Source organism: Pan paniscus, chromosome 10, assembly GCF_029289425.2.
Source record: "Pan paniscus chromosome 10, NHGRI_mPanPan1-v2.0_pri, whole genome shotgun sequence".
Lineage (NCBI taxonomy): Eukaryota > Metazoa > Chordata > Mammalia > Primates > Hominidae > Pan > Pan paniscus.
Window position 1 is genome coordinate 104,988,594 of NC_073259.2, and position 21,631 is coordinate 105,010,224.

Genomic DNA, 21,631 nt, shown 5'->3' on the forward strand with positions numbered 1-21,631 from the left:
TAACAGGGAGATTTGCTGGAAGACTTAGGGCAAGTATCTTGACTTCTTTAAAAAAAAACTTACCCCATCGGTAAAATGAGGGCTGTACACTGGAAATTCTTTTAAAGTCTCTTCTATTTTTAGAATTTTTGAGCTGGGGATTGATTTTAATGTAGGATATTCTGTGGAAATACAAGAGCAGGCTTTATCAAGGGGAGATAGGATGGGCAAACAAGCCCTGATGGGAGACCAGGACTGCCAGTGTTTTCTAAGCTTCCTGTGTCGTCACCGGTCCACAGAAGTGAATGCAAATCTATTTGATTTCCTTGAAGCATTTTTGACCCCCTTAAAAGCTGTTGGATCCATGTGGAAGAAAGACAATGAGAGAGTGGCTCTTTGGTACAAGATTAGCATGTTTATAGTATTTAATTTAACCAATATTTATCATATGCTTACTAAGTGTTGGATGAGACCTGAAAGTCAGCTCTGGGCTCTGTTAAATTAAGGTAACTTTTTTTTTTTTTTTTTTAAATAGCAAAAGCAGACATGTGTCAATTTAAATTCTACATCTATGTATTTGGTAAGCGGAGGCCTAAATAACACTGTTAATATTTGGGATTTAAAATCAAAAAGAGTTCATCGATCTCTTAAGGTAAGCAATTTAAAAAAAATCTTCACGAAAAAATGGATATCTTAATGCATTTAGAGTACTTACCAAGCTTTTATTTTTGAGCTTTTATGATAAAAATAAGAGGCTTCAGAATTGAACTAAGATTTGTTAGGGAAAATAAAGGTGCTATTTAGCCAAAAACTTGTTTTTATGTCTTTTTTCTTACATGTATAGCATTAATGCATATGATCAACATTTAAAACTTTTTTCTTGTTTTTTCATTTAGTTCTACTCTTATTTGAATGAACCACTTCACTCATTTTTTTCTAAACTATGGTTTGTGGTCATCAGGGATCTTTCCTTAGGGCAAGGTGGAAAAAATGAGAGTTGTTTTGTGATGATAGTATTCAATACAGTAATCAGAGTTGGGTCAGCTTTTTAGTTACGTAGTATATTTGGCTGCTCTTGTTTGTGTTTTTTTTTGTGTGTGTGTGTTTGTATTTTTAACTTGGTAATATTTTGTAAACTAATTTACTATTTACAATTAATGTTTCTTTAATAATTAGCTTTTTGTAGTTTCAGAAAATAAAAATATTCAGCACAAGAAAGTCTGGTTTTCTTTTGGAATTCTACTTTTCATTATATTGTCTTTTTAATATTTAGAAGTTGATCTTAAAATTAATTTTTGTCTTAAAAAAGTTTTAATATGAAAAATATAAACATATTTATATCTACACACATACACAGAGGAAGAACTTTCTTTAACCCATCACCCATGTAAGCTTCACTTACCCCATCCCTGCATGGCAAAATTTGATGATTTTTTCCATTTTCAGCTTTCTCAATTACTCTGGATGGTTTTCTGTCTTTTCCGTGTGAAATTCGTAATGTTTAGCTCCCTCATTCATTCTGTTAATGAATATTTTGACTACTTGTGATAGTGGGAAATCTAATCTTTTACCTTTGGATCTCTACAGTCCTCTCCCTGGTGATTAACACAATTTCTGGCACTTAGTAGGTTCTTAGTAAATGTTTGCTGAATGACTTATTCTCCACAGTTGAAATTAGGAAGACACCTGCCTCTTTATAAAAGTCATAGAAATTACATTGGACCCCATGTTCTTAATTTCCCAAATGGGAACGATACCCAGAATGTCTGCTCTTCCTTTTTTCTTTTCATCAAACATTTTTTCCTCAAGATAGCAAGTGTTCCTTGGTTTTGGGAAAGGAATAATAGGTAAAGAAATCTCTGAAAATACTTGAAGGACCACTTGAAAAAGTTGTAATATAAGTGGAATATCATAGCTATTATTCTTGCTATTACATAAATAATTATTAGATACAGGGCTTAGTTTGTTTGTATTATTGAGATATGGCATCTTCCTGTTAAAAACTCTTCTCCCAATTTTGGTCACTTTTCTCTCCTGCTAGACATCTCTAATTTGATGTTGGAAAACATAGTCCTTGTGAACTCAGTTTGTTTAAAACCTGAAAGTTTTACTTCCTCAAAGTGTATTCCTAATTGGATTTGAGAGGCAGCCTGGTATAGTGGAAGGAAGAGAGGCTTTGGAGTTTGACATGGAATTGAATCCTGGCCCTGTCACTTAGCAGTTACGTGAGCTTGCGCAGGTTTCTTAACCTCTCAGTGTCCTCATGTACTTCGTTTATAAAATGGGCAAAATGACCTTGCCCCTCAGGCTTTTCTAAGCATTAAATAATATGTAAAGCTCCCAGCACTAGCAGGTTCTCAGCAAATGGAAGCAGCTTCTGTTATCTCACAGATGCCTTGCTCATTTGTTTTTCCCACTCCTCCCTTTTGCAATGTCTGGTTTCTTTCCCCTTCCCATGATTTTTCTCTTTTCTCTAAGGTTGAACTCTAGCTTTATGTCTTCCATAAAGTTTCCTCTGCCAACTTCATTCACAGTAGCTCTTTCTCTTTCCTCTGACACTTTGCCTCCATCATTCATTTAGCATATTCTCTGCCATTTTTATGTTAAAGCAGAAACTCAAAATAGTCAACTTGGAATACCTGTTATTTGTCAGAGGAAGTGAATTCTTTAAGGAAGACATAATGCCATGTAGAAAATTACCTGTCCATAATCTCTCTCTCTCGTAAAGTGCCTGGACCATTTTTATCATTATTGAAAATAATTCTCTGTATATTTGAGGAAAATGTTAAAGCAAATATTAGATTGATAAATACATAATGTATGGTATTTACAGAAACATGAAAATGGGCTGTTCGAGGATTATGGGGCAGTGTACTTACTTTCATTTCTCTCTTTCAGGATCATAAAGATCAAGTAACTTGTGTAACATACAATTGGAATGATTGCTACATTGCTTCTGGATCTCTTAGTGGTGAAATTATTTTGCACAGTGTAACCACTAATTTATCTAGTACTCCTTTTGGCCATGGTAGTAACCAGGTACAGTATGAGTTTATTCAGAGTAAAATTGGTAAGATAGATTTTGAATTGTATCTTACATAAGACTGTGAATTTAAATTTTTGAAATGCTTGATTGAAAAACTTTAGCTATTTTTAAATGGTAGTGTTTTAAAATATTCAGATAGCAAGCTAATTCATACTAGATTATGGTGCTTATATAAATTTTATTATGTAATCAAATAGTCACATCCTTCTAGACTATAACTATATACAGCATAATAAAATACAAATAGTTGTTAATAGGTTAAATGTAAAAAATGGATATTAATCTTTCTACAGCATTACTGTTATAGAAATGTGTCACATAGCTCAGATTTTGTCAGCTGCAAGACAGATACACTCATAAATACTGTTTTGTGGACATGGAATGATTGAGTGTGTTTAGGCAGAGAGTAATTTAAGTTTTGTATTTTTGTTTTTGTAGGTATGTGATAAAGTATCGAAGCTTATATATTTCAGGTTAATATAAGAGTGTTTTGGGAAACTTTTTAAAAGGAAAATAAGTCAATTTTTTTCCTCTATAAAAAATGTTCAAAAGAATAAATTCAGTTTTTCAAGGAACCTAACTCTTGGTTGACTTTCCATAAAATTCGCCATAGAAATTTCCCATGAGGTGCAAGTTCTTTCAATTTTTACTTAATTGTAATCTCTTTGGCCATAACTATTATAAAATATGGGAGATCTTCACTTTTGGGAAGTAGTTTTTTAAAATTATTGCTTGAATAGTATTTAGTGCTTAAAAAATTTAGTGGATATGAAAAGCATACAGGAAAAAGTCTTTTTTAAGTTTCATATATATTGGGGAATAATACAGATATATAAATGGTATTATGAGTAAGTGATATAAAACAGTCTTATGGTGATTCAGAACAGCTGAGAGAAGACTATCTGGGAATAAAATAGGGAAAATTGAAAGGGTTGGGGAGTTTCAGCTACGTCTAAGGCTTATTGATTTTGTTTTTACTATGACAATATAAACTGGCCTCTTTGCCAATTATTTGTTTCTAACTTGTATTGGGATTACTCTTTTTTTGCTTGTTTGTTTGGTTTTTTGAGGCGGAGTCTCGCTCAGCTCCCCAGGCTGGAGTATAGTGGCGCAATCTCAGCTCACTGCAACCACTGTCTCCCGGGTTCAAGCGATTCTCTTGTCTCAGTCTCCCAAGTAACTGGGATTACAGGCACCCACCATCATGCCCAGCTAATTTTTGTATTTTAGTAGAGATGGGGTTTCACCATGTTGGCCAGGCTGGTCTTGGACTCCTGACCTCAGGTGATCCACCTCCCTCGGCCTCCCAAAGTGTTAGGATTACAGGTATGAGCCACTGCACCCGGCCAGGGTTAGTCTTTTTTACGTGTCCACATTATTGGTGGAACCATGGCCTGTTTCTTTGTCCTCAGTCTATTTTCTAGTTTCTTGCCTTACATGGAGAAGATGTATAATAAATATTTGAATGTATGAATATTTTTAGAGATGACAAAGATTTTGTTAGGCAAATATAAAGCTTTAGAAGAGGGATTTTTTTTTTTCTTTCTTAGAGAGTCTTACTCTATTGCCCATGCTGGAGTGCAGGGGAATGATCATGGCTAACTGCAGCCCCAACTCCTGGGCTCAAGTGGGAGCCTGGCTAATTTTTTTTTTTTTTTTTTTTAATATTAGAGACAGGGTCTCAGTATGTTGTCCAGGCAGGTCTTTAACTCCTGGCCTCAAGTGATCTGCCTGCCTCAGTCTCCCAAAGTGCTGGGATTACAGGCATGAGCCACCACACCCAGCTGGGAGAGGGATGTTTTACATGGAGGAAATCACATTAACAAAAATAAGGAGAAAGAAAATTGCATGGGCTTTATATAGGACCAATGTGAGAAAAGATTGGAAAAGGGTAAATATGAATATAGTATTGATGTAAGACTGAATGTCACACAAAAGACTTGTTTTGGAAGGTATTTAGGGAAATTAATCAGAGTTTTTAATTAGTTGAATGTCAGAATCATAGAATCCTTGAACATTAAAAATAGCCTTTAGAGGTAATCTCGCTTTCTGCATTTTATGGATGAAGATAAATGATTTGCCAAAGGGATGCTCTTTAGAATGTGCTAATATTGTCATAAAAGCAGGAACTTATTATATTTTGTTTTGGTGATTTTTATTTATATTTTGATAAAGGAGAGACATAAAGTCTAAGCCTATAAACTTTGGAACTATTGTGAAAAAAATCATTAATGTTCAAATATCTTTTTTAAGGACATAGAGTAACTTTCTTTTTTTGTGTGTGTTAGAAGCATGACAAATGTATAAATTTTGGACTGACTTTTCAATACCATAAAAATTAGACCAGATACTACTATGTATATTCTTATACTTCAATTTTTATGCTTATTGTATCTTGCTAGAGAGTTTTCTTATTAAAATCAGACATGAAGGAATATTCCTGAAAACATTAGGTTTGACTATACCTTTTGGCCTAATTTTGTGTAAAAGATTTAAATTTTTTTAAAACAATTGAGGTGTAACTTACAATAAAGTGCAGTGCATATATCTTAAGTGTACAGCTTGTTGAATTTTTATGTATACGTAAATACATTGGTGTAACTACTAACAAAATCAAGATATAGTACATTGCCAGCACACCAGAGGACTTGATTTTGTCTTTTCCAGTCACTACCTCATATTTTATGAAAGGAATCATATGTGGGCCAGACGCGGTGGCTACCTGTAATCTCAGCACTTTGGGAGGCTGAGGCAGGCAGATCCCTTGAGCCCAGGAGTTCAAGACCACCTTGGGCAATGTGGCAAAACCTCATCTCTATTAAAAATATAAAGAAATTCACCAGGCATGGTGGTGCATGCCAGTAGTCCCAGCTGCTTGGGAGGCTGAGGCAGGATGATCACTTGAGCCTGGGAGGTTGAGGCTGCAGTGAGTTCTGATTGTGCCACTGCACTCCAGCCTGAGTGACAGAGTGAGACCCTGTCTCAAAAGAAAAAAAAAAGCAAGGAATCATATGTGTCTGGTTTCTTTTAGTCATCATTACATTTGCTTGGTTGCATGGAATAGTAGTTCATACTGTATTAATTCTGTGTAGTGTTTCCTTATATGAATGGGCCACCATTTATCCATTCTTTTGTTGATGAGCAGTGTATTGTCTTGTTTTAGCTGTTACAAGGTAGCTACCATGAATATTTTTGTACAAGTCTTTTTTTAAGATACATGTTTTTATTTATTTTGAGTAAATACTTAGGAGTGGAATTGCAGGATTGTAGCATAGGCATACAGTTTTACTTTATGAAAAATTGCCAAAACATTTTCTAAAGTGAAATCCAGCTGGCTGTGAGATCCAGTTGCTCCACATTTTTGCTAATACTTGGCATTATCTGTCTTATTTTTGCCACTTTGATGGTTATGTAGTGCTGTCTCATGGTGGTTTTAATTTGCATTTGTCCATGTTGAATGATGTTAAGTATATTTTTATATGCCTCTTGTGAAGTGACTGTTCAGGTCTGTTGCCCATTTTTATGTTGGGTTATTCGTGTTTTTAAAATTTATTTATAATTTCTTATGTATTGCAGGTAGATTCATTTTGGGGATATGCATGTTGCAAATATCTTCCTTCAGCCATGGCTTGCTGTTTTACTCCTTAATACCTGTTTGTGTGTGTGTGTGTGTGTGAGTGAAACTGTATGCCTGTTTGCATGTGTGTGTGTGTGTGTGTTTTAGTGAACAGAAGTTCTTAAATTTAATGAAGTTAAGTCTCATATGTCAGTCTTTTCTTTTATGTTTGTTGCTTTTTGTGTTCTCTTGAAGAATCTTGCCTGCCCCAAGATTTTGAAGATACTATTCTGTGTTTTCTTTTAGAAGCTTTGTTGTTTTATCTTTCTTATTTATGTTTGTTATGATCCATTTCAAGTTAATTTTTGTGTATTGTGTGAAAGAGGGTCCTATAGATATCTAATTGTACCAATGTTATTTATTACAAAGACCAACCTATCCCCACTGAATTACATTAATGCCTTCATGCAAAACTGGTAACTGTATATGTTAGTTTGTAGTCGTTCTATTTTGTTCTGTTGGTCTAGTTTGACTGTTACTAGTTTTGCTTATTGTAGCTTTATGGTAGATCGTGATATTTTTAAGTTCACTGTGACTACTATGGGCCTTTTGCATTTCTAGCTGAATTTTAGAATCAGCTTGCCCATTTCTAACAAAAAATCTGCTTCATTTTGATTAAGATTATATTGGATCTATGGACCAATTTAGGAACAACTACTATCTTAACAATATTGATTCTTCCATGAACATGGTATAACTATCTATTTATCTAAGCCTTTAATTTTTCTTAGCAGTGCTTTGTTTTTACTGTAGAAGGCTTGCATATCTTTTAGTAGATTTATTACCATGCATTTGATTTTTTGATGATACATTTCTAATTGCATTTTTTGTTAAATTTTATTTTCCTATTCTTTGTGGCTTGTAGAGAGAAACAGTTCATATTTGTCTTTTGTCATTTTATCCAAAAATTCTGCTAAATTCACTTAATAGTTTGGACAGTCTTGATTCTTTTGAAAGAATTTGTAGTTTTTTTTTTTTGTATTTACAGTTTATAGACTATCATGGCTGTCATCTGTGAATGATAAGTTTTTATTTCTTATTTCCTAATCTTTATATATGTTATTACTTTTTCTTTATTGCGTTGACTAGGCTCTCCAATCCAGTGTTGAATAGAAGTGATGATAGTGGACATCTTTATTTTGTCCCCAAATTCTGGAAGAAGCATTCAATTTACTACCAAGCATGATAGTCATTGTAAGGTTTGTTTTGTAGATATCCTTTATCTTATTAGGATGCTGTGTATTGTGGGCAGATTTTACTATTTATGTTGGAAGTTTTACATCATTTAGCTCCTATAATTCGTATTTATTCATCCTAGATGAAAGTAGCAATAAGCAATAAGTATACAGTTAACCAAACAGAATGTTGAGTGCTGTGAAAGCAATAAACTGCAGAGTTCCAAGGGAACCTAAAGGAGAGACACCTAAGCCATTTGGGAAGAATGGAAAAGCATTTTAAAGGAAATGATGTCTCAGTGGTAGCCTGAGGAAAAGTCCAAGTTATTCAGACCTGGGTTTTTGGGGAGGGACCAGAGAATGTGGTGAGAGGATTTGGAGAGCATTGTAAGCAGAGGTTATCACAGCATAGAATGCTTACCACCATTTATTGTGTTTCAGCACTGTGATCATTGCATTGAATTACATTGTCTCGTTTAATTTTTGTTACTAACTTGTGAGGTATATGTTCTCATTTTACAAATGAGAAAACAGATTCCAGGACTTTCAGATCATACAACTCTTAATTGACTATTTTACATATCAGCTCTTCAGAAGTGGTAGCATTTTCTTTTGTATATCTAGCTCAGGAGCAGCTGAATATATAAGGGTTTGAGGGTGAAAAGCTTCTGGAAACTTTACACTATTTTCTTGTCTCTTTGTGCAGGAGTCCAACATGTACCTATACCTCTTCCTCACACCAGTATCTTTTAAAATTCTATGTGATAGGTTGCTGTATTGTTAATTTTGAAAGGATTTTCATTGATAACTTTGCACAGGGAACTGAATTAAATATATCTTTTAGTTTAGGAAAACAGTAATGCTCAAAGCTTATCTCTTATCTAAGATCAGATAAACTAGAACTTGAGATCTTCATGGGCCTGTTGCCTCCTGCTTGGGCATTCTGTATCTCTGTAGGATCTTCTGATGTAGCTTTATGTGGTAAGTCCCACATTTATTTGGAGAGCACTAGGAGTAAAGCACCTTAGCTAGCTCAGTGAACTTGAACAAGTTACTTAACTCTCAAGCCTCCTTTTCCTTATCTTTCAAGTGAGAATAATATACTTTCAAAGGGATTTTTTTTTTTGATGGCTAAATGAGATGGTGAGTGTGTTTATCACATTGCCTACCATTTGGTAACAGGTCAGTGGATGTTAGCTATTACTGTGAGCTTTTAATGAATACCAATCCATTAAAATACCTTTTGTGATTTACTTCTCTAAAATGGTTTGAACATCTTTAGATTTAATGTGTTCCCTCCAAACCCAGTTGCAACTTGACCCCAGTGATCATATTTTGTGTTTTAGACTGATTTAAAAATGAGAGCATTAAAGAGGGTGAAAAATTTGACTAGAGTGTGTTGGTTTTTTTCCCCTTTCCCTGGAACAAATGGTTATATTTGTTTTGTGTACCATTTTATTTCATTTTTCTTCAATAAGTTATACCATTAAAACAGAATACATGGGCTAGGAAATGCAAGTTGGCTTCTGCTGATAAGGATGCAGTCCCAGTTTTCTTAGTGAGGAAAGACAGTTTTCATGATTTTACATACTTATGTTTTCCTTTTATGGGCAGCATAATTTAAACCTTTGGAATTTTTTTTTTTTTTTCAAATTAGTTTTTTTTCCTGCAAGCAGTACTGCCTGTTTTATCTGATTGTGGCCCAAAGCATCGAATTGCTACTTAATGAATGTTTATTAATTAAAAAAACTTGTTAAGATTTCTCAAAATTCAGTTCAGTTTAAAAATATCGTGGCCAGGCACAGTGGTTCACACCTGGAATCCCAGCACTTTGGGAGGCTAAGGCAGGCAGATCACTTGAGCCCAGGAGACCAGCCTGGGCAACATGGTGAAACGCCATCTCTACAAAAAATGCAAAAATTAGCCAGGTGTGGTGGTGCGCGCCTATAGTCCTAGCTACTGAGGAGGCTGAGGTGAGAGGAGGGATTGAGCCTGGGAGGTTGAGGCTGCAGTGAGCCATGACTGTGCTGCTGCACTCCAGCCTGTGTGACAGAGCAAAAAAAAAAAAAAAAAAAAATTGTGTGTGTATGTGTGTGTGTGTATAATATATATCATGTTCATTTAAACAGTGTTCATAAAAATTTCAAATCTGTCAAAAAGTTGACATAATTGAATTCAGTCTGTTAGGCCAATTTCTGTGATCAGTTTTACTTATTGAGAAAAATGGTAAATAGGGCACATCTATGATTAAATTAAAAATTTTTCTATTTTTGCTTCTATGAACTATGAATTTCAAATCTTTAAAAATGATCAAATTAGTGTCTTAGTGAAAGCGATAGGAATGTGGAATCTCACAGAATCTGCATCATACTGAATTGTATATATTGAAATAAGATTTCCTGAGTATATTTAGAATCCAACTTTGAAATGTCTGAGCTGAATTAAAGTTATTAGCTTTATGTGGATCACAGTGTCTTTCTACAGGGGAAGAGAGCCTTGCTGCTTCTGCAGAACTCCTGGGCTGACAGACTACTTAGGTTATAATTGCATGTCACTCTTTAGCAAGTTTAGCATCGTAGGCTCACAAATAGGCTAACTTGTGTTACCTTTCTCAAGCTGCAGCCTTTTCCAAAGCAATTACAAATGTCAATCTATTGCATTGATTCCTTAGATTAAAAAATGATCTTTAAATGTAGGTTTTCTGTGACATTTCAGTATATGTTATTCAGTATATGTTAAATCCATTTGCTTTTCCTAAATGAAATGTTTTATGTATAGATTTTGTAAGCATTAATAGTCTGCTTGAGTATGGAGATCTGGTAAATGTAAATATTAATTACATTTTTAGAAATAATAGTTTTCTCAAGAATGAATCTATTCTAAATTGGTTTATTTCATTGACTGGTTATATTTATACCAGAATTGCAGCACTCAAAAACTTTGACTACAAAGACTTTTTATCTAGAAGTGGTCTTTTTTATGTTATATAGGAGCATTGGTATAAAATGTTTATATGATAACATTTCTTTGATTCTCTATATATTTCTGTAGTATTTGTATACACTTGACTAGCCTATATAATATGTTCTTGAGCAATTTTATAATTGACATGTAGGCACAAAATAAATGGAAAATCTGTATATTTCTTCTTAAAGACTTTTCTCCTTCTATTTTTCTCTTCTAAATTTTCTTCAGTAGAAAGCTATTTGAAAGATGTTTTCTAACAGTGTTTCTATGTATAGCTCTGTCTTCTGTCCATATAGTTAATACTCATTCTGTTTGTCCAATCATGTTTTCTGCCTGTTCTCATTAGTGATCTACCCTGGGTATCCTCATATTATTAGTCTTCATAACCATAATTTTTAATGACTGGATGTATTTCATTATTCAATGCCATCATTTACCTAAACAATCCTCTATTGTTTTATTTTCCAAATTTTTATAATAAAAATGAGCACATGTTAATATTGTTTTCATAAGTATGTATCTTCTGATTTTTGATTCTTTTCTTTGAGAGTACAAGTTCTCTTTCAACGTAATTTAGTAGCAGGCTTACATTTTCTTTAAGGAGCTTAAGTGTTACCCTATTATCTTTGGTCTCAAATGTGTGATGTGATTTCATAGCTTTTGAAACCCTTTTAAGTCACTAGTTTTTTATTCCTAGGTTATTCAAAGGAATTTTTTTTTTCTTTAAAGCCACGTAATTTTTCTAGAATATATCTTGATGTTGGTCATTATGTATTGCTATTGTTAGGTACATAGTGTGTTTCTTTTTTTTTTTTTTTTTTTTTTTGAGGTAGAGTTTCGCTCTGTCGCCCAGGCTGGAGTGCAGTGCCACTGTCTGGGCTCACTGCAAGCTCTGCCTCCTGGGTTCACACCAGTCTCCTGCCTCAGCCTCCCGAGTAGCTGCGACTACAGGCGCCTGCTACCACGCCTGGCTAATTTTTTGTAGCTTTTTTAGCAGAGATGGAGGTTTCACCACGTTGGCCAGGATGGTCTCGATCTCCTAACCTCGTGATCTGCCCGCCTCGGCCTCCCAAAGTGCTGGGATTACAGGCGTGAGCCACCACCCCCGGCCCATAGTGTGTTTCTTAATATGTAGTTTCAAGTCTTTTTTTATTTTTGGAAATTTTTCTTAAATTATAATTTTTAGTATTCTTTTTCTCTCTTTGGATTTTTTGTTGTTGCATTTTCTTTGCTTATCTTCAGTGGTTTATCATTTTTTCTCAAGTGTTTTTAAACTTTTTTGTTATTTCTTTTTGATTTTTAAAAATTTCTTCCTTTTTAACCTGTCTTTAAGGTATTGTCTGTTGTGTTTATTCATTTTTGAATTCCTTCTGAATTAGCCTTCATTTTTGAAGAGATTTAAAAAATTTCTAATTCTTCCCCAAGTTCTGACATCTCTTTTCTGAGTTTTAAATTTATGTTTTTTTTCTTAATGTCTTGTATTTTTTTTTTCTTTCTGATCATCTGTTGAGAACGTTTTTCTCCTTGTTCTCTTTGTTTTCATAAGTTTGTGTGGGATATATCTGTGAAATTAGTTTTAGTTTCCCTGAACTTCTAGACAAAAGGAGGTCAAAGTGGCTTTTCTAACTTTACAGAGCTCCCTATTGTTTTCATACACACACACACACACACACACATATATGTGTGTGTGTATATATATATATATATATATTTTTTTTTTTTAATGGCTGCTTGCTTTCTGGGGTTCCCTGACTCTGCTCTACTTTTCCACCTGTCTGTGAACCTTTGTTGCCTTCAGCTCTGTTGCCTCCATCCTGTTCAGGTTTGCTTCCACTTCTAGCAGATCTCCTCAGTGTGGGGCTCTGACCTGAGAGGGACACACTTTCACTGGTCAGTTTTGGAATTCTCTGGCTAAACTGCTCTTGTCCTGACCTTCCTGCAAACCTGTAGCACAGACCTGTTAATGAAGTGGATATTCTGGGTTTTGACTGAGGTTGTAAAATTGGCCACCATGCTTTTCTGTGAATACCTTTTGGCTGTTATGGGCTGCTTCTGTTCTCAGATCTGTCACAGATTGCTTGTTATTCCTTCTACTTCCTTCTGCACAGACACCAGTACCATGAAGGACTTATGGCTGTTAATTGTTTGACCTCTCAGCATGTGTTTGGGGGTTCATGGGGATACCTCATCATCTAGTTTGTTGTAAATGTTGTCCGTGGGATTTTAGTTTTTGGTCATCTAGTTTATTATCTGTTGTAAAACACACACACACACACACACACTCTCTCTCTCTCTCTCTTTCTCTCTCTCTCTTTCTCTGTCTCTCTCTCACATGCTGTGTTGGGGATTTCTAAGACCAGATTTGGTCATTCTCTAGGAGAACTCACAGGATTCTGTATATAGTCATACTCATGGCTATGATTTATTTTATAGTGAAAGAATACAAAGCAAAACCAGCAAAGAGAAAAGTGCATGGGGTGAAGGCCATAGGAAACCAGATGTTAACTTCCAAGGGTCTTCTCCTAGAGTGGATGTGCTTAACCCCTTCCAGGATCAAATTGTGACAACATATATGAAATGTTGTCTACCAGGGAAGCTAGTTAGAGCCTCAGTGCCCAGGGTTTTTATTCGGGGGGGGGGGGCTGGTTATATCTAGGAGTCCACTGCCTAACACATACCAAAATTCCGAACTCCCAGAAGGAAATTAGGTGTTCAGCTGTGGTTCAGCCTTAAACCATATCTATCACAAATAAGTTTAGGCAGAGTGAGTGAGCCACTCTTACGAGTTAAGGCAGTGGGACCCCTTCCAAAACCCAAGTTCGCAGATGCTAGCCAAGGACCAACCCTGAGTGTGGGACTTTTTAAAGATAGTCTCAGGCCTGCTTTTCTACATACACATACACACACATACATGCACACACACACGTACGCATGCACTCACAGTATTGACGGACATTCAGAAACTCTGCCACCACCATAACCAGTAACTTCTCAGAGACCTCCCATTGAAAGGATTTTAAGCAAAAGACAAATATGTTGAGATTTTTCAGGTTTGAAGATGTTAGTTACTGCAACAGAGTGCAGGATGGATAGTAAGCCACTGAGAATGGAAATGGGATAACTATGTAGTGGCTTAGGTGACAGATGATTTGTGCTTGATGTAAGGCCCTGGGAATCAAGAAGATAGGATGGAGTCAAAGGAACACTATGTATATTTATGGCCATATATATGTGTGTATGTTCATATGTATGTTAAGATGTTTGTATTAATTTCTTACTGCTTTATAGTGCCTAGTAAGAAAATGATGTGAATGTATGTTCTTATCTGTGCAAAGGGAAGGCTTTTCTAAGCATAAATATAAAGAAGTATAGTTATAAGTCACTGGCAACAAGTTTGATAAATTTAAATATATAAAAATTTAAAACTTCTGACAAAAAGCAAGACAAAAATTCACAAAATTTAAATGAAATAGGGAAGGTATTTACAATGTATGAGAGCAGTTGCAATGTAAGAGCAGTTGCAAATTAGTATTTTAAAAATCTTCATAGCCCAATAGAAAATAGGCAGAGTAGAATAATGAGCAGTTTGCAAAAGAAGAAAGACAAATAGTCATTTCATATTTTCAACTGAGAACCTTTAAGGCATGAACATCAATGAATTACAATTTTTTTCATAAATTAACAATTTTAAAAAAGGATAGTAATCAGAGTACTTGCAAATCAGAAGTAACCCAAATGTCTAACATGATATTATTTAGGTAAATTAGTATACTCATGCATTCATATCTTAAACAGCTATTAAAACCAAGTAGAAAACATTGACATGGCTGTTTATAATGAAGTATGATTCCAGGTTTTCTGTTGATACTCTACTGAATACACAGAAGCATACATACACACAGAAAAATACTTAAAGGATACCCCCTCAAAATGTCAACCACCTTTTCTCTGGGTGGTGGGATTATGGATGGTTTTTCTTCTTCTTTGTGATCAAAAATATTTTTTCTATTAAATAATTATCTTAGTAGAGACTGAAAAACTATAACCTATGGTCTAGCCAACTTATTTTTGTAAAGTTTATTGGAACACAGCCATGCTTTTCATCTATATATTGTGTGTAACTACTTTTAAATAAGTTTTCGAAACCTTCCCCCCACCTCTAGTGAGTGGTAGGTTTTTTATATTTAGAAACAATCTCCCTCCTCCACAAACATGCAACATTCTTACACAATAATGTGGTATAGGAAAAAATAGCATTGCTGCTTATACTGCCGGGATTTTTTTCCCCCCATAAGCTTCTTGATTTAATTCTTTTCTTATAAATAGTTTAGTCTGGAACAAGATAGGGAGTTAATGACTTAAATGCTGCTGATACTGAAATAAGTTAATATTTATTTTAAATATAATTTGGAGGCTGGGTGCGGTGGCTCACACCTGTAATCCCAGCACTTTGGGAAGCTGAGGCAGGTGGAGTGCTTGAGTCCAGGAGTTTGAGACCAGCCTGGGCAAAATGGCAAAATCCTGTCTCTCTAAAAAAAAAAAAAAAAAAAAAATATATATATATATATATATATATATATATAAAAATACACACACACAAGTAAATATATTTATATATAAATTATATATATATATAATTTAGTAAATCAGTGTTTTGTTTATCCAGGATTCTTAGCTAATATCTTAATGATATTCTAAAGAGAAGATTTAATAGATATAGAAAGTTAAATGAAATTCTGGGCCGGGCGCGGTGGCTCACGCCTGTAATCCCAGCACTTTGGGAGGCCGAGGCGGGCGGATCACGAGGTCAGGAGATCGAGACCATCCTGGCTAACACGGTGAAACCCCGTCTCTACTAAAAATACAAAAAATTAGCCGGGCGTGGTGGCGGGCGCCTGTAGTCCCAGCTACTCGGGAGGCTGAGGCAGGAGAATGGCGTGAACCCGGGAGGCGGAGCTTGCAGTGAGCCGAGATCGCGCCACTGCACTCCAGCCTGGGTGACAGAGCGAGACTCCGTCTCAAAAAAAAAAAAAAAAAAAAAAAGAAATGAAATTCTGTTATTATCACAGAAATAATTGGAGACATTTAAAGAATTCAATGTCGTTACTTAAGGGTCTTTTAAAAAATATGTAAAAGATGGTTGAATGGTGGGTACATAAGCAATGATGAGCAAGTAAGTTATGAACTTCTGGAAATGGTGATGGCTACTGTGTACCTGATTCTGTACAGAAATGCTATTTAATCCTCAAAATAATTGTGTCAGGAAAACAAGAGTGTTATCTATTATGTAAATGAGACCACTGAGTTTTGGAGAGTTTAAGTAATTCACCTAAATCATACAGAGGTTTGCTGAGCATCCACTGAACTTAGGTTAATCTGAAGGGAACATTTATCATTATCTTTAGCCTTTTTTTTTTTTTTTTTAAATAGGCTGCCATGTAGGTCCCAAGAACTTGAAGTAAGATACAGAATTTAGGTTTTGTCTTGATCAAGAATACATTTTTAACTGGTTATCAAGTTGTGTTATAGACAGTGGTAAGCTCCTTGTTGCTTGATACATGCAAACAGATTCTGGATAACCATGTTTTAAGGATGTTGTAGGAAAATTCCTGCTGTTGCTAAGAGGTTAAACTTTATGAACTTCGAGAATCTACCAGGTCTGTGATTTTTATGGTGTTTTTAAAAATTCTACTTGTGTATTTAGTCTAAATTTAGATCATGTGAAGGACCATAACTATATGAACTCCTAAAGTGCTGTAGAAATCTTTTTAGAAAACATATTTTGCCTTATATTTTGATATGTTGTGTATGACTCTGTAATCATTAACATAATGCACTAAGTAGGTCTGTGTCTTTTATATAGTTAACATTCATGTAGTTTATTTTTTCTTGAATATGGACCAGAGAAAAGATTTGACTATTCAAGTGGATATACTTTTTCCCAACAAAAATAAAAATTATATAAACCAACATTTTCTCTTTGTACCTTAGCCATATGAAAATGGGCAAATTTAATGGGTTAACATATTAATTGTCTTAACTTAGGTGCCAGGTGACTAATAACTCCTTTTTGTTTTTTTTTCTTAGCATTTGGTTTCTGTATTTCCTAGACATTTTTTGTTGTTGTTGAGAGCTAATATATATTATTTGAGACATTTTAGAATTAAGTAGAATATAAATTCATAGGGAAAAATTAGCTTAAATGTAAAGTACTTAATTCTCCGCCTAGTAAATGACAACATTAATACAAGTTTGACAATAACATTTTAGTAAAAAAGAAAAGTAGATAAAATTCAGTTAGTTTTAATCTAAGATCAGTTTATTCAAACTAAATCTTTGTTTATTCTGGTCCATGGAAACTAGGAAGAGAGAATATCTCCACTACCTGCAGGGATTTGTGTTTAGAGAAAGGCCAGCATTGCCCTCAGGCTAATGGTTTTGAAACAATGGATATAGTCCATCCCCAGTCTAGAGTGTTGCCAGTTTTTCCTTTGTGGTTTAATTTTTTTTTAAATTATGCTTCAGGTGTTGAATTGTCAGTGCATCAGATGCTCAGATTCAAACAAATGTATCAAAATATCTAAAATATAGAAAACAAATACAAAATATTATTGCTTTTTTTTTTTCTCCCAGTATTCCCTTATACTTGTTGATTTGACTGTGACTAGGCCTTTTATATATGGTGGATGTTCTAACCCTGATGAATTAATGTAGATAATCTCAATGTATTATATTTTTCCTCTGAAAGGAGAAGATTGAGGTAGCTATACTCCAAGATAATAAAATGACAAATATTAATAGGCTATTGATTGGTATGTTTCAGGTATTGGTATGTCATCTTATGGTCCACTGAATGACACCGTGGTTGTCATGATTGGAATTTGTTACCCTTTCTTTTCTTTTTCTTTTTTTAAGACAGAGTTGGGTTTTTTTGTTTTGTTTTGTTTTGTTTTTAAGACAGAGTCTCACTCTGTCGCCCAGGCTGGAGTACAATAGTGTGATCTTGGCTCACTGCAGCCTCTGCCTCCTAGGTTCAAGTGGTTCTCTTGCCTCAGCCTCCCAAGTAGCTGTAATTACAGGCGCCTGCCACCATGCCCAGCTAATTTTTGTATTTTTAATAAAGATGGGGTTTCACTAGGTTGGCCAGGCTGGTCTTGAATGCCTGACCTCAGATGATCCACCTGCCTCGGCCTCCCAAAGTGCTGGGATTACAGGCGTGAGCCACCACGTCTGGCTGAAACCTGTCACTCTTACACATCAGAGAAATCCTAAACCCCATGTGAATAGTGTGGTTGGCCATAATTTATATGGCTTATATCAAATGTCCTTATGAATGCTTATAATTACATAAAATTTATTCTTTCATTTTTATAGTCTGTTCGGCACTTGAAGTACTCCTTGTTTAAGAAATCACTACTGGGCAGTGTTTCGGATAATGGAATAGTAACTCTCTGGGATGTAAATAGTCAGAGTCCATACCATAACTTTGACAGTGTACACAAAGCTCCAGCGTCAGGCATCTGTTTTTCTCCTGTCAATGAATTGCTCTTTGTAACCATAGGCTTGGATAAAAGAATCATCCTCTATGACACTTCAAGTAAGAAGTAAGTGTGACATTCTTATTTCTTAATTTAGTAGCAAATAGCTATTATTCCATTAACAGGCATATTTGTGATTTATATAGACCTCTGATTAATGTCCAGGGGTCCTAAAGTTTGTACAGTTGATGAATCTAGTAAGAAAGAATTTTCTTCTCATGCAGAAAAAAATAGATGGGTTGCAGGTAGTATTTAGAGTACTTCTGAAACATGAACATAGAGAGATGACATCTTAATGATTTCACATTTTAATTTTAGCATCTTTTCCACAATATGATAAAATGCATATGTTTTTAACCCAAATGATTAATTTGCTTTAAAACTGATTAATTATCTAGAGGAAGGTTTAGAAACGATTGACATTTTGGGCTGGGTAATTCTTTGTTGTGAGGGGCTGTCCTGGGTATTGTAGGATATTCATCAGCATCCCTGGCCTCTGCTTACTAAATACCAATGGCCTAAATTGTGTCCAGACATTGTCAGATGTCCCCTGGTAGTAACCAGGGACAACCTGGGAGCACCCACTTGAGAAATACTGATTATGTACTGGTGTACATAATCTTCTAAGCATTTGGGCCCACTGTACCCTCTTCTTGTTAAATTTAGGTATGCTTAGTTAGCTAAAAAACAAAAACAAAAACAAAAGAATGCAAGAGTGATACAGTTGTATTCAAGATGTTTACCACTGTCTGTAGATCATGTGGAGTATGAATGTTCCTACAAGGGAAGGTCCCACTGTCAGCCTTTATTATGATACTAGAATTTTTACTGTTAGGACTTATTTGCTGTCTTCTTTTATGGAACAATTTACTGAGAGCCCAGTAAGCCATTCTTCTTTTCTACTAGACACACCAGTAAAGAGCTCAGCTTCAGCAGATCACCATCCGTATTTCTTTATTAGCTTCCTAAGGATCAAGCATGTGAACTGTGTTCCTCTTAGCTTTTTGGCCAAGACTGTACAACTAAGAACAAAGTAACAGCTGCTCCCCTGTGAAAGGTCATAGTCCTCGTGAGGCCTAAGCAGGTCAATAAATGGAAAGTGGATACTTAGGCCCTCCTCAACCCTGAGGCCAGAGCCCCTGTTTGTGGCGTAATAGGCAGTTCTGCTACATTCACTGTCAGAGTAATAATTAAAGAAATAGGTGCTGCTTCTATAAGATGCGGGATGTACCTATTGGAAGTGAATAGAAAAGTAAGATGGAATGTTTAGCGGTTCTCTATATGCCATTTTATTAGAAATGTCTCTAAGTCAAATTCTGAAATTATGCTTTAAAGAAATATTTGGGATATGTGTGCTCTTTGACCAGTTGGAAGTGTTAATAACTCTGGTTTTGGTATATAGTTACTTATATAAGCTAATATACCTGTACACACTAACATTTCTACACATACTTTGTTCTCCTTTCCAAAGGCTAGTGAAAACTTTAGTGGCTGACACTCCTCTAACTGCGGTAGATTTCATGCCTGATGGAGCCACTTTGGCTATTGGATCTTCCCGGGGGAAAATATATCAATATGATTTAAGAATGTTGAAATCACCAGTTAAGACCATCAGTGCTCACAAGACATCTGTGCAGTGTATAGCATTTCAGTACTCCACTGTTCTTACTAAGGTGAGACATTTTCTTTTCAGCATTTTTTATTTTATTAAATAAATCTAACTCAGAATATGGAAATTATATGTGGTCAATTAAACAGTATAGTTTTGTTTCATAATTACATAATGATTTTACATGTAATGTATAATAATTTTAGTACAAAGCCATTTGATATTTAGTTTTAAAACTTTTTTCTTTTTTTTTTCTTCTTATATATCTCTCTTTTTAAAAGTATTTTAAAAGACATTTTGATTTAGAGGGAAACTCAGGTCTGCCAGCAAGCTTAAGATTTGCAAGGAAAAAAATATATTTTTTAATCTAACAGGGAATTTATAAAATATTAATGTATAGTATGAAACATTAGTAACCTGAGCTTTTAAATATTCCATTACATTTCAGTCAAGTTTAAATAAAGGCTGTTCAAATAAGCCCACAACAGTGAACAAACGAAGTGTTAATGTGAATGCTGCTAGTGGAGGAGTTCAGAATTCCGGAATTGTCAGAGAAGCACCCGCCACATCCATTGCCACAGTTCTACCACAACCTATGACATCAGCTGTGGGGAAAGGAACAGTTGCTGTTCAAGAAAAAGCAGGTAAATGTTGCTTATATATTGTTGGAGGGTTGGTTTGTTTTTTTTTTTGTTTTTTGTTTTTGGCTGGCATATAATTAGCACATTCTTCAAGAACCTAGAACTCAAATTTATTTGAGTACTTAGGTAAAATTAGTAGAAGTGAAAATCATTGAAGAAGTGAAAATAGTAACTTTGGCTATTAATTTCAAAAATGTTAAAAGGCCCTTATTGTTTAGCTAAACTTCTCTTGTGAGAAATATTATCTTAAAAATGGAAGGAGGCTAACTCAGAAATTATTCATCCTTAATACTACTACAGACTGAATGGCTTTTCATTGTGTCTTCAGATTAACCAGTAGAAAATATGAAACTTTGACACTGTTAAATAAAAATAAATGAGAATGTTCCAATTTTTAATGATTTCTTCTTCTCTCATGTAATTGGTGAAACAGTTCTGAAACAGGATTCATTTAGACTTTATTGATGTGTTATATGATAAGCTTTCTCATACTTATTGTAGAAAATATTTCTTGCTCACAATAAAGAAAATATTCTGTAAATTCCTGAAAACCTTTTCATTTTTATTTTAAGAAGTTATGCTATACTGTCAACATGCAACAAATACTTTAGAAAGTCTACATGGTATACTAGTATGTTTCTGAAATATTGTGCTCAGTAGAAATACATATATCCATGTCTTTTAAATTTTTCAGGATAAATACTTGGGCAAAAATATTTATTGGTGTTTTTTTTAGCATGATTTTGCTATTTCCAAGTAGAAGCAGAACTTTAATTTGTTGATCTTGATAGTGTGGAGTAGTATTTTAAAGTAAGTATATTCACTATAAGTTTCCTGTGAATATCTGTATCATCCTTATATAAGAGCCATTATATATTAGGAAAATAATTAGGTTCTTTTTAGGAACTCCTGGAGACAAAGACAACTGATATCTACTTAAGGAAGAAATTATTTTTGAAATATAACTTTGAGTAATGTCTGCCAACATGTTGAATTAACTATATTATGAAAATTATCTTTTTTCAAAATTTTCAAAAATTAAACAAAATAAAGATTCTCT

The 21,631-nt window shown here is 34.5% G+C and overlaps 1 protein-coding gene across 11 annotated transcripts in view; it reads left to right on the forward strand.

The window, feature by feature from the left end:
* Positions 1-21,631, forward strand: part of NEDD1 (NEDD1 gamma-tubulin ring complex targeting factor) — a 77,762-nt gene that overhangs the window by 9,545 nt on the left and 46,586 nt on the right. For all 11 annotated transcript variants that reach the window (XR_008620470.2, XR_008620466.2, XR_008620468.2 and 8 more), the window contains 5 exons: positions 515-631; positions 2,878-3,018; positions 18,158-18,387; positions 19,793-19,994; positions 20,379-20,574. Coding sequence is in view for 4 of the 11 variants with exons in the window: in XM_003832618.5 (XP_003832666.2) it covers positions 515-631; positions 2,878-3,018; positions 18,158-18,387; positions 19,793-19,994; positions 20,379-20,574 (886 nt within the window). In the remaining 7 variants the exon portion in view is untranslated. The remainder of the gene's footprint in view (positions 1-514; positions 632-2,877; positions 3,019-18,157; positions 18,388-19,792; positions 19,995-20,378; positions 20,575-21,631) is intronic.